This window comes from Schistocerca nitens, chromosome 8 (assembly GCF_023898315.1).
Source record: "Schistocerca nitens isolate TAMUIC-IGC-003100 chromosome 8, iqSchNite1.1, whole genome shotgun sequence".
Lineage (NCBI taxonomy): Eukaryota > Metazoa > Arthropoda > Insecta > Orthoptera > Acrididae > Schistocerca > Schistocerca nitens.
In genome coordinates, this window is record NC_064621.1 from 598,216,255 (window position 1) to 598,230,212 (window position 13,958).

General features: G+C 44.4%; 1 protein-coding gene across 2 annotated transcripts in view; it reads left to right on the forward strand.

Moving 5' to 3' along the window:
- LOC126198891 (transient receptor potential protein) overlaps positions 1-13,958 on the forward strand; it is a 439,251-nt gene that overhangs the window by 198,855 nt on the left and 226,438 nt on the right. Inside the window, exon 3 of one of the 2 annotated variants that reach the window (XM_049935507.1) lies at positions 11,875-12,079. In XM_049935507.1, coding sequence (XP_049791464.1) covers positions 11,922-12,079 — 158 coding nt within the window. In that variant the 5' untranslated portion in view covers positions 11,875-11,921. The remainder of the gene's footprint in view (positions 1-11,874; positions 12,080-13,958) is intronic. The other variant, XM_049935506.1, reaches the window with a different exon arrangement.

Genomic DNA, 13,958 nt, shown 5'->3' on the forward strand with positions numbered 1-13,958 from the left:
ATGAAAATTATTAAAGTGGAAAATTACAACAGAAAACTCTAATAATTACTGGAAAACTTTCACGTAAAAGAGTCCTTTCAATGAACAAATAAATAATTAATGACCACATGAAGATAAGCAACAAGTCACTAATGATGTTAGCCGGCCAGGGTGGCTGAGCGGTTCTAGGCGTTATAGTCTGGAACCGCGCGACCGCTACGGTCGCAGGTTCGAATCCTGCCTCGGGCATGGATGTGCGTGATGTCCTTAGGTTAGTTAGGTTTAAGTAGTTCTAAGTTCTAGGGGACTGATGACCTCAGACGTTAAGTCCCATAGTGCTCAGAGTCATTTTTGAACTAATAACGTTAGCCGCTGAATAATAGACACACATGTAATACATAACATGACTAAATAATAAATTAATTTCTCGCTCTCTCTCTCTCTCCCTTTCGATCATAACCACACACACACACACACACACACACAACACATGCACACACGTAGCAAACAAGCAAATATCAGACTACATATAGACATTATGCCACAAAAATAGATAAACAGACAGCGATAATTGGCAACACTTCACACTATAAATACACACACATAACACATAGCTAAAAGTGGAAGTGAAGTGTTCAAAAAAATTAGTTGGAAAAAAAGCCGAAAGTTGGCCACTTAACAGAATACAGACTAACTAAAAATGACTCCACGATAGCACACGCGGGATAATAACATGAGGAATCGTCAGCAAAAGGTGTGCTGCAAAAGTTGTTTCTCATCTAATAAAATAAAAAAGACAAGATAATAATGAGAAAACATTTAATGTAATAACATATTTTAATTACGGTCATCACATACACAAAGTAAACATGCATTACAGCCCACTGAAGATGCTTTGAAAATTGGCACAAAACAAACTACCTTTCACTTTGTTGCGAAGACAGGGTACATCTCCAAGAATCCAGTGGAGTTTGTGAATAACAGAGATAGCAACATGTACAACACCAGGATAAAAATGATCTGCATTAACTTTTCATGGATCTATTTTTGGCAGAGAAGTGTTGAAATATGCAGATAATAAAGTATTTTTCAATCATTTCCTCATTTTCTTATTGCCTTTGTCCCACTGCATCGCGGGGTCTGCTTTGTTACTATGGATTTGGCGATGTTAGTGTCAGAGGGTGGCTGGATGCCCTTCCTGTCGCCACCCCACACCCCCTGGGACGGAATGAGTGTACCCCTGCTGTCTGCGTCTAGTGTAGGCCATGAAATACTGCGAACGTTTTCAAATGTCTGCAAGTCGTGTAACTGAGTCTTGATGTGAGGACCATCTCGGTGTTCACCTAGTGGGATGTGGAAAACCGCCTAAAAACCACATCCAGACTGGCCGGAACACCTGCCCTCGTCGTTAATCCTCCGGGCAGATTCGATCATGGGTTAGCGCGCCTACCAGAGTCCAGGAAGCAGCGCACTAGTGCTCCCAGCTAACCTGGCGGGTCATAAAATTCTTTTTCAATCTAGCTATGGAAATAAAATGTTTGACAGATAGCAGCCGTGTTTTCAAAACTAGACTGAAGGTGCTTCTCCTTAATATCTCCTTCTATACCATAAAAGAATTCTTGAACAAAATAAGCAGTCACTTTTACACTGAAGTATTTGTAAATGGTCTCCTTGAAGTCTACATTTAGTTTTTCTGCACACTCTTCGTCTCTCTCTGTCTCTCTCTCTCTCTCTCTCTCTCTCTCTCTCTCTCTCTCTCTCACACACACACACACACACACACACACACATACACACACACACACACACACACACACACACACACACACACACACACATTCTGTTGTCGCATTCGACATCATAATGTTTGCTGTGAATATGATCTATGGAACAACAAAATAAATAAATGTTGATAATATTCAACTTACTGTTCCCATCACATATCGAGTAGGTAATGCAGTGGCCTTCTGTAAGTGACATGTATATGTTTTATAAGTAAGGAGGAGGAGATGGAAGCAGAGAGGGGGGCAGAGAAGATGGACAGATAGGAGACAAAGAGGGGAAGGTATAGGGGAGTACTGGGCAGGTGGGAGAGGAGGAGGAGGAGATGGACAGACAGAAGGGGGAGGGACATGTGGCCAGAGAGAGGGCGTGAAGAGGAAGAGGAAGAAATGGAATTACATTGAGAGTGGGGAGCAGGATATGGACAGACGGAGGTGGGAGGATGATGTGGACAGAGAGACAGGTCAGGAAGACATGGGCACAGATGTGGGAGAACGATCTGTGTGCAATACTGTACATGTGTTGGAAGTGTTGTGGCGTAACAAGCCCGCTACGCCACACTGAGAAGGAAGCCGAAAGGCACGCGTACACACACGCCGACTGGCGTCAAGTCTGGAACAGGATACGTAATGACTGCTATAAAGAAAATACGTAGCTTTGGAATATACTTAACTTTTAATGCTTCCTTTGGTACATCTCTCTTGACTATACAAATGAGACTCGTAAGATACATGCACTGTGACAATTGGCGCCTTGCTAAGTCGTAGCCATTAACTTAGCTGAAGGCTATTCTAACTGTCTCTCGGCAAATGAGAGCAAAGGCTTCGTCCGTGTAGTCGCTAGCAACGTCGTCGTACAACTGGGGCGAGTTCTCGTACGTCTCTCGAGACCTGCCGTGTGGTGGCGCTCGGTCTGCGATCACACAGTGGCGACACGCGGGTCCGACATGTACTAATGGACCGCGGCCGATTTAAGCTACCACCTAGCAAGTGTGGTGTCTGGCGGTGACACCACAGGAAGCATACACTAACTAAACCTCTAACCCTCTAAAATCCCCAATGTTTTTCGATGTATGGGATAAAAATAAACTGCAGATGGAAACTCGTCTCCAAAACTGTCATTCACCAAAGCAACAGAAAATTGTAACTATAGGAGACAAGGCCTGTCTACGCAGCAGCCAGCTCCATCTTACCCACTGGTTATTTTGGCAATCACTCGTGAACACTGAATGACAAACAACATTGCGAGACGTTACACCTACAGTCGTTCCTCGTACAAAGTCACGTTTGCTGCCAAAGCGGTCGCTTACTGACAGGCGCCGGCGCCTACAACTTCGATGCTCTGCAGCTTCTTTGGACGCCGTTTCTGGACACGTGTCCTTTCCTCGATTTGTTCCTCAAAACATCCTCTACAGCCCCTCGAAGTTTGTTTCCACATTTCTGGGATACTCTGTATACATTAAGGCCACATACAGTCTGAAAAACTTGTAAGGGTCTTGCAGTGTAGGCTGCGCTGAGAAATAATTGTTAAGAAAAAAATTCAATACACTGCGCCGTTTCCGAGTCAGTTAGCATTGAAGTTAGCCAATCAGGCTGTTACGCGAGGAAGTTCAAGCGGCCCACCAGATACAATTAGTGTCACTTGTTCACATAGCGCAGAAGATAGCGTAAGAGACTGCTCAGCCTTTGGTTCTGATTCGATTCTTACTACCGTCCCAGGTCCAATTTTTGTATCGCTCTAACGGTCCATTTTAGAGCACAGAACAAAGAACTCGTTTGGTGACACCGTCTCTGGCGGACTGCTTGAATTTGCGCGCGCTACGCTTGACTGCTAAAGTTCAACGATAATTAACTCGGAAAAGGCGCAAAACATTGTATTTTATTTTTAACAATTATTTCTCAGTGCAACCTACCCAGCAACAACCTTACAAGCTATTCAGACTGTTCCTGACAGCCCTACATAGTATATACATCTAACGTTTTGATAGTTGTTTTAATGCTACGGGTGTTCTACATAGCCTCTCCTTAATCGAGTACAATGCACAGAACGTTCATAAAATGATGTAAAGTGTCGCAAAAGTCCTTCTTTAGGATGTGCAATTCATGCATCACATTGGCTTGAATTGCGGTCACGTTGTCAGAATTTTCACGCCTCATGTGAATTCCTGCGAGTTGTCATTTTGTGGTAGGTTCATATTGATAACATCAATTTTTGTAACCAGTAATGATTTTTCCACAAAAGAATTGCTCGCATTTAGCATTTAAGACACTGCCAGCATGGTTGTTTTTGTTCGGGAGACAAAGTGTGCAGCATAAACTTAGCACACACTTTTGTATTCTTCAAAATGATCTGTATAACGTCTTGAACACTTGATTTAGAGATTTTGCTCCATTGGGATTTGTGATACAATAATATTAACACACTGTAGTAGTTCGTCCACAACTGCCGGCTCACAACTGACTGGTCGAATGCATATCTGTTGTTTACTGTTATTTGTTCAAGGTTCCACCGTAGTTACTGTGCTGACGTCGCTAATACTCCGAGAATAAAATGAGTCTAGGAAGTTTTTGAATGGATATGTATGGTGTTAAAAAAATATGTTTACAGACTTTGGGGACAGTGTGCTGACAGCAATACAAAAAAAGTCTAGTAAACGTGGGCTCTAGAATGCACAGCTTAACAGTGAAACATACCATGATCATCCAGAACATTATGACCAGGTACCTAGTACCCGGTATGTCCACCTTTGGCATGGATAACAGCGACGACGTGTCGTGGCGTGGAAGCAGTGAAGCCTTGGTAGGTCGCCGGAGGCAGCTGGCACCACATCTGCACACACAAGTAACTGAAACGTTCTTCTACTAGGGAATAGGGAAATAGTAGGAAGGACTGGACCGCTTTTGTTATCACTCGTTTTATTTAACAACCATATCAACAAATTCCTTTAGAACAACAATATCTTAATCCTGACTACTTTAGCTAATAAGAACAGTAAGTCACAAGAATTTAGTGAATCTGCTACCTAAGTCTTTTTTATGAAACGAAGTCTATCTCATCATCATCATCATCTTGGACAGTTTCCAGCCACTGGCTGGGTCAGTCGGGAACACAAGCCTCTCCATCGTGTTCTGTCTTTCCACCATTCCCCCTCTTCCACCTTCGTCCAGTTCTCCCCTCTTCTCGTCACACATTCCTTCACTCCCTTCACCCATCTATCTCTTGGTCTTCCTCTGGGCCTCTTCCCCTCCAGTTGCAGATCAAACATCCTCTTTGGAATTCTTCCCTCATCCATTCTCTTCATGTGTCCATACCACTGCAGTCTTGATTTTTCTATCCTGTCCTGTACTGGTTCCTCCTTTAGTCTTTCCCTCACATACACATTTCGCAATCTGTCTCGTCTTGTTACACTCAACCTGCTCCTCTGGAACTTCATTTCACTAGCCTGTATTCTACTTTTGTCGCTTTTGTGCATTACCCATGTCTCACTTCCGTATGTCAATATGGGGACAAAGTAGGTTCGGTATATAATTCCCTTGGATTTCTGTGGCACCTCCTTGCTCCAAATAAGCCCCCTAATGCATTTGTAGAACTGCCCTGCTTTTCTGCACCTTTCATTTATTTCCATTGCGTTTCCCCCCTTACTTTCAATCATGCTTCCCAGGTACTTGAAGTTCTCTACCACTTGTAGTTTTTCCCCTCCACAAGTTATATCCACATTTGGCCTATTCTTCTTCCTTGTTGTGACAATTATTTCACTTTTCTTTGCAGAGAAATGCATTCCATATTGTGCTGCCGTTGCCTCCCATACATCTAACTGCTCTTGCACCTCCTTCTCGCAATTTCCCCATAACATCAGGTCATCGGCAAAAAGCACTGCTTTCATTTTATGATCTCCAATTGCATCTGATACTTGCTGTAGGATTTCATCCATAACAATAATAAACAATAAGGGCGAAAGTGCACTTCCCTGTCGCAGCCCATTTTCCAGCTTGAACCATGCAGTACGTTCCCTCCCCATTTTCACACAACTCTCACTTCCCTCATACATTTTTCTGACTTTTCGTGTTATCTCTTCATCTATCCCTTTTGCGTTCAGCACATCCCAGAGCTTGTCCCTACAGATACTGTATACGCCTTCTCAATATCTCAAAAGGCCATGATTAAGTCCTTCCCGTACTCATAGTGCCTTTCCTGCAGTTGCCTTACCGCAAATATGAGGTCCGTTGTTGATCTTCCCGGTCTGAAACCGTACTGCTCCTCTTGCAGTCTACAGTCTATCTCATATATAACAAAATTTTAAAACCACTGACAATTATGCACCTGAAGGCTTAAATTAACACACGATATTTCTGACTAGTCTTCGGACACTGAGAACTGATTTTCTCGAAAACATTTCCCTAAGTAACGACCTGCCAGAGATGCACCCAATAAATAGCAGGATGAAGTTAATCCAAAGGCACTTGTTTCACACTCAAGAGTCAATCAATATCGCTAAGGCTTACTAAGGTTTCAAACTTCGACACCAAGGCCCAGTAACACAACTAGTCAGCGCAAGGTCTTAAGAAGAGTAGCACAGCAACAACCTTTCACAATCGTATGTTGCTCTTGAGACAAGGTTTAATAAAAATAATAAATATAATAAAGACCGAAGTAAACATAATTAGCGCCAGAATTAATTAGCGAGAGTGACGCCAGGTCGCTGAAGGCAGAACGAAAACTTAACTTGGAGAAGCCAAGGCGGAAGGCGGCAGTTCGTACAAGACCCACTTCTCGAGCTTCGACCCGGAGTCACCCCGTACGCAGTATTTCACAGCCCCGGTACCCATAGGTGGAAAGGTAGCGCTTACCCCAAAACACCAGCCAGCCAGCAGTATCATTTAACAAGTGCACAGAACAGGCGCGCAGGGGCAATGTAAAAAAATGTTAGTATTAAATAACAGGTTAAATTAGTCACTAATAAAACGGCACACTGCCTTTACCCTTCTACGAATGAACTACACAGGCAAGGTACAACCAAGTGCGCAAATCTTACGAATTACCTTAAGGAGAATTGCCTGCTATTAAGATATTAAAAAAAAACTTACAATTACTAGCAAAGCCAGCGGGCACTCCAATATTAGTCACAATTAAACTACGTGAACTCTTACGCCCCACTGTTGAGTGGAAACCGCAACGAGCACGATTCTGAAAATTTCATTATAATCTTTACTGGGGCTCGCTGCGCTAAGGCTACCAAACACTCGAATGCAGTATATTTGATAAACAGATAACGGCCTTGCAGCTGATTACGTATTACATCAAACAACAATTTCCCACGAGCTGTCGGAGGCACGCTCGTGCATTATATCAATATTTAATACCTGTCTTAAACATCATGAACTCTTCATAGGAACACCTTTACGTCCATGTTAACACCCATGCGCTTACAATTACCATAAGTGAGGTAGCAGCCCTCAACACCTTCACACACATTCCGAAGTACAATCTCACTTAACTTTTCGCTGACGTCCGATATGGCTCGCGTCGGGGTACAGCAGGCGGGAATAAGGCAGCGGACGACCGTAGACAGCCGTGACCTGAACTAGCAGCACGCAACTCGAGGCAGCAACAAGCCACCTCACAGGCGACAGGAGAGGCTCTCCACCAAGCTGCCCCATAGACGTGGTCGTTTCCCACTCCACTACAAGCGCACTCCGGCCTCAGGCAGCATCGAACGCCAACTGTCCCGTCGTTGGCGAAAGCCTCCAGTTAACTCCCCCGGCAGGGACAAGGCAGCCAAAACTCAGTACGCGCCACAAGCAAAGATAAGAGAGCGAAGGCGAGGTACTTGCAAATACGGCTCAGTCACCTAATTCCCATAAATTCCGGGGCAGAGGGCTATGAGCTCACATCCCAGATGTGTTCGATCGAGTTCAGGTCTGACGAGCTGGGACACGGCACATCAACTGGAACTCGCCACTGTGTTCCTCGAACCACTCCGTCACACTCCTAGCCCTCTGACAGGGCACATTATTTTGCTGAAAAATGCCGCTGCTGGCGCGGAACATGATCATCATGAAGGGGTGTACTTGGTGTCCAATCAGTGTACGATACTCTTTGGCCGTCATGGTGCATTGCACGAGCTTCATTGGACCCATGGATGCCCACATGGATGTTCCCCAGAGTATAATGGACCCATGACAGGTTGTCTCCGGCCCGCAGTACAGGTGTCAAGCACCTGTTCCTCTCGAACACGACGAATTCGCGCTCTCCCATCGACATGATGAAGAAGGTATCGGGATTCATTAGACGCTGCACCGCCCCATCAGTGCCCCAACCTCCAGTGTCGATGGTCACGTAACCATTTCCGTCGTAGTTGCTGGTGTCGTGAACATCGGTACGTGGATGGATCGTCGGTTGCGAAGGCACATATTTAGGAGTTTTCGGTGCACTGAGTGTTCAGACACCCTTGTGCTCCGCCAAGAATTAAAGTCTGATGTTAGTTCAGCCATATTTCGGCGCCTGTCCTGTTTTACCAGTCTACCCAGCCTTCAGCGTCCGACATCTCTAATGAGGGGAGGCCGCCCAAGCTCACGCGGTCTGGACGAGGTTTCGCCTCGGTTGCGCCACGTGTTGAAGACATCACAGCACTCCTTGAACACCCGACAAATCGTGCAGTTTCCGTGATGCTCGTGATGAGCCTCTGGGCCATCACAATCTGCCCTCGGTCGAAGGCAAACAGATCGCGCGCCATCCCCATTCTACACTCGGACAGCGCGCTCACTGATACTGGATGTACCGTGCGTGTGTCAGACCAGCAGTCGTTCTTCGCCAGGTGACGATGCTGCCCTCTGGACGGGATTATATCGATAGTAGGTCGGTGGCCATAATGTACTGGCTGAAAAATTTATGTCTTCTATTGAATGAAAGTTTTTGCTTCTATCATCGTATATTTTCACCTGCGTCAATTTTCGCTGCTAATGATAATAGTGTATAGGAAAAATTAACCAACGTATAGATAATGCTCCAAGGAACAGAAAATGTGACTTTTTTCAATAGAACCAATATTTATGGAGCTTTCGGTACTTAGAAGAACATACAGACAACTGATTCGTACGTGATATATCATATTAAAATGTTCTCATGGAAGTGTTTCGTCTTAACGAAGGACTTAGGTCGGAAAATGCACAAAATGCTTCTTTAGTCACCGAAAGCCAAACAGGCTTATTTGTAACTGTGGAGATATCGGATTTACTTTCGGATCGACCGTCAGCGATACTTGGCGAGTGAAAATAAACGAATGAGGCTCACTTTGGTCTGTGTTGCCAACATAAACTGGGATAGGTACTGCTGCTAGCTTTCGCACACGTATGCTTGTTCTGGCTATTATGTGGCGGCGCGGTTTCTTCTGCCTTCACACTAACATAGGAAATATTCACCTCAGTTAATTCTTCAGAAGCCTGACCTGCTCCTCAGCTGAGAAAAGATGTAAAAGAGCTACCTGCACTGCAGGTGTCGACAGGGTGCACATGTGTGTTTAACTATATTATACTTTTTAAAGTTAGTGTTACCAGGTCTGGCTGTAACTACTAAATAAAGCAAAGCTCTTGTATTAAAACACCTTTCCTGTATTTTCACTTTGTGTACATACACTTGCTACCAAGCCCGTCCTGGCTTATGGTTCCAGAAACGAAAGAACGAAAATAAGCACAGTTCTTACTAATCCTTTTCACACTTACAGACCAGTCTCTCCCTATCTCTCTCTGTCTCTCTCTCTCTCTCTCTAGTATCCAGTTTAAGGTTTTAACGAGCAGATAACCACGTTTGGACTCAGGACGTTCGCACTAATGACTACTCGGCACGCCACACGAAACTGGTACACTCTGAAAGAATATTTCAGTTCTCAGTAAAGAGTCGGACATTTTCGAAGACGTCATTAACGAACGATCACAAGCTTTTACCGACAAATCAAAATCTCCAAATTACGATGCTAGAAAACATCAGTAACTTATTGTCCCAGGTCGTATGCAATTAATATTTATTTTTATTTCATACCAAAATGCGAAAGTACCAGACAAATTTCTTCTTCGCTGACTTGGGTGCAAACTAAACTTAACAACGAAGAAGTTATAAACCGAAAGATTTTAATCAGATTGCAGTCAGCTCAAGATAGATAACCTATAGTAACAGATGTTTACAGAAGCTGTGGAAGATGGCCACGCAAACAAACGTATTATGGACGCCTGGTCAGGTATTTCCAAGTGACTTCTACATGAAGTTTAGAAGGATACATCTCAATCTGCTTAAAACTATCCAGCATATAAAGTTTAACAATACTTGCAGGTCAAATAATTATACCTAAATATATTAATATACAGGTCAAAAACAGTTCCGCAAGTGCACAAAAAACGAAACAAATAGCTCAAAAAATTTGGCTAAGCAATGAAATCAAGTCTCTTTATGCCAAAAAGCAAACCCTAAATTGGGAACTATATAAAGCACATCTTAATCTTACGAGTGTTCTGAATAAGTAGCTTGCAGACCAAGTTTATAAAGAAAGAGCTGTTTTTAAACTAAAACAATAAAAAATTGTACAAACGTGTGTATCCAATTTATAGAACAATCACAGAAGATGCTTTGTAAATAAAAGCGAAACGCGTCTGCTATAGTTATTTTTAGTCAGATTGCAGCCAGCTCAAGACAGATAACCTATAGTAACAGGTGTCAACAGCTGCTGCGGAAGATGGTCACGCAAGCAAACGAAAGATTATAAGTTCTACAGAAGGAATCACAGTGACTGGAGTCGCATTGACCCACAGAAACTGCCAGCACAGGTGTACTAATATACATAGTCCGTGAGGAATCTGATAGAGGCTTCCTTTTGCAGTCAGATAAACATAGCAGGTGGACTTTTATTACACTACTGGCCATTAAAATTGCTACACCAAGAAGAGATGCAGATGATAAACGGGTATTCATTGGACAAATATATTACACTAGAACTGACATGTGATTACATTTTCACGCAATTAGGGTGCATAGATCCTGGTAATCAGTACGCAGAACAACCACCTCTGGCGTAATAACGGCCTTGATACGCATGCGCATTGAGTCCAACAGAGCATGGATGGCGTGTACAGGTACAGGTGCCCGTCCAGCTTCAACACGATACCACAGTTCATCAAGAGTAGTGACTGGCGTATTGTGACGAGCCAGTTGCTCGGCCACCATTGATCAGACGTTTTCAATTGGTGAGAGATCTGGAGAATGTGCTGGCCAGGGCAGCAGTCCAACATTTTCTGTATACAGAAAGGCCAGTACAGGACCTGCAACATGGGGTCGTGCATTATCCTGATGGAATTTTGGGTTTCGCAGGGATCGAATGAAGGGTAGAGCCACGGGTCGTAACACATCTCAAATGTAACGTCCACTGTTCAAAGTGCCGGCAATGCGAACAAGAGGTGACCGAGACGTGCACCCCATGCCATCACGCCGGGTGATACGCCAGTATGGCGATGACGAATACACGCTTCCAATGTGCGTTCACCGCAGTGTCGCCAAACACGGATGCGACCATCATGATGCTGCAAACAGAACCTGGATTCATCCGAGAAAATGACGTTTTGCCAGTTCGTGCACCTAGTAGGTTCGTCGTTGAGTACACCATCGCAGGCGCTCCTGTCTGTGATGCAGCGTCAAGGGTAACCGCAGCCATGGTCTCCGAGCTGATAGTCCATGCTGCTGCAAACGTCGTCGAACTGTTCGTGCAGGTGGTTGTTGTCTTGCAAACGTTCCCATCTGTTGACTGAGGGATCGAGACGTGGCTGCACAATCCGTTACAGCCATGCGGATAAGATGCCTCTCATCTGTGGCTGTGATGCGAGGCCATAAATAAATAAATAAATAAAATAAAAATAAAAAGTAAAAAAATCGTTTAAGGTTGATTGAACCGCTGGTCAAACAAACAAATGGAAGAGGAATCTTTGCTCGCCATTATTTTTACCATCCTCAGACGAGTTTCCTGTAATATACTGAAAAATCAGCCTTTCTGTACAGACGAATCGTTGTAGAATCAGGACATTTTGATCCCACTGATGCGCACGTTCACAGAGACTGTCTTTATTTTGGTTTCAGAGCGGTGTGTCGTGTGTCGCAGGAGCAGCGCGGAGCAGGGCAGCAGCATGGGGCCCTCCGAGTCTCAGGAGCAGCTGCTGGGCAGCAACAGCTCGCTGGGCAGGGAGTCGGTGGCGCTGCAGCCGCCGCCGGAGGCCGCGCTCACCTCCGTCGAGAAGAAGTTCCTGCTGTTCGCCGAGCGCGGAGACTGCGCCACCGTCAGGAGGTCGGTACTCTCCCTCTCTCTCTCTCTCCCTCTCTCTCTCTCTCTTCGTGGAACAGACTTCCTCGTGTTATGCGCGAGTTTAGAAAAAGCTAAATTCTGATTTATTGTCGATGGTGAAGCGTTGCGCATTGTTGTGGCGCGTAAGCCAAGCAGTCTCTAAGAGGGTCAGATGAGGAAATGTTTCTGGGAGGACGTTGACTGGCGGAGACCCGAGGTAGCAGATTTAGAGTAAACTGTCTTCGACATTAAAATAGAACAATGGAAAATAATGGTAACTTACACACATAAACTGAAGATATGTAAACCTTTTGCATGTAAGATTTGCATGTAAGATTTTACAAAGAGTACGCGAAGGAACTTGCCCCCCTCCGCCAGACCGTAGGTCTGTAGAAAAGCGTAGCGTTCCAAAGGATTGGAAAAGGGCACAGGTCATCCCCGTTTTCAAGAAGGGACGTCGAACAGATGTGCAGAACTATAGACCTATATCTCTAACGTCGATCAGTTGTAGAATTTTGGAACACGTATTATGTTCGAGTATAATGACTTTTCTGGAGACTAGAAATCTACTCTGTAGGAATCAGCATGGGTTTCGAAAAAGACGGTCGTGTGAAACCCAGCTCGCGCTATTCGTCCACGAGACTCAGAGGGCCATAGACACGGGTTCACAGGTAGATGCCGTGTTTCTTGACTTCCGCAAGGCGTTTGATACAGTTCCCCACAGTCGTTTAATGAACAAAGTAAGAGCATATGGACTATCATACCAATTGTGTGATTGGATTGAAGAGTTCCAAGATAACAGAACGCAGCATGTCATTCTCAGTGGAGAGAAGTCTTCCGAAGTAAGAGTGATTTCAGGTGTGCCGCAGGGGAGTGTCATAGGACCGTTGCTATTCACAATATACATAAATGACCTTGTGGATGACATCGGAAGTTCACTGAGGCTTTTTGCAGATGATACTCTGGTGTATCGAGAGGTTGTAACAGTGGAAAATTGTACTGAAATGCAGGAGGATCTGCAGCGAATTGACGCATGATGCAGGGAATGGCAATTGAATCTCAATGTAGACAAGTGTATTGTGCTGCGAATACATAGAAAGATAGATCCCTTACCATTTAGCTACAAAATAGCAGTCAGCAACTGGAAGCAGTTAATTCCATAAATTATCTGGGAGTACGCATTAGGAGGGATTTAAAATGGAATGATCATATAAAGAAGACCGTTGGTACAGTAGATGCCAGACTGAGATTCATTGGAGGAATCCTAAGGAAATGCAATCCGAAAACAAAGGAAGTAGGTTACAGTACGCTTGTTCGCCCACTGCTTGAATACTGCTCACCGATGTGGGATCCGTACCAGATAGGGTTGATAGAAGAGATAGAGAAGATCCAACGGAGAGCAGCGCGCTTCGTTACAGGATCATTTAGTAATCGCGAAAGCGTTACGGAGATAATACATAAACTCCAGTGGAAGACTGCAGGAGAGACGCTCAGTAGCTCGGTACGGGCTTTTGTTAAAGTTTCGAGAACATACCTTCACCGAAGAGTCAAGCAATATTTTGCTCCCTCCTACGTATATCTCGCGAAGAGACCATGAGGATAAAATCAGAGAGATTAGAGCCCACACAGAAGCATACCGACAATCCTTCTTTCCACGAACAATACGACTGGAATAGAAGGGAGAACCGATAGAGGTACTCAAGGTACTCTCCGTCACACACCGTCAGGTGGCTTGCGGAGTATGGATGTACATGTAGATGTAGATGTAAGATAATATACAAGTTAGTATAAAAATGCCAATTGAAAAAGGAACTTTGTGTGGTATATGATGACAGGGACTCTCTTTAGTTGCTTTGGAGTACATTTTGCATTCAACACGTGT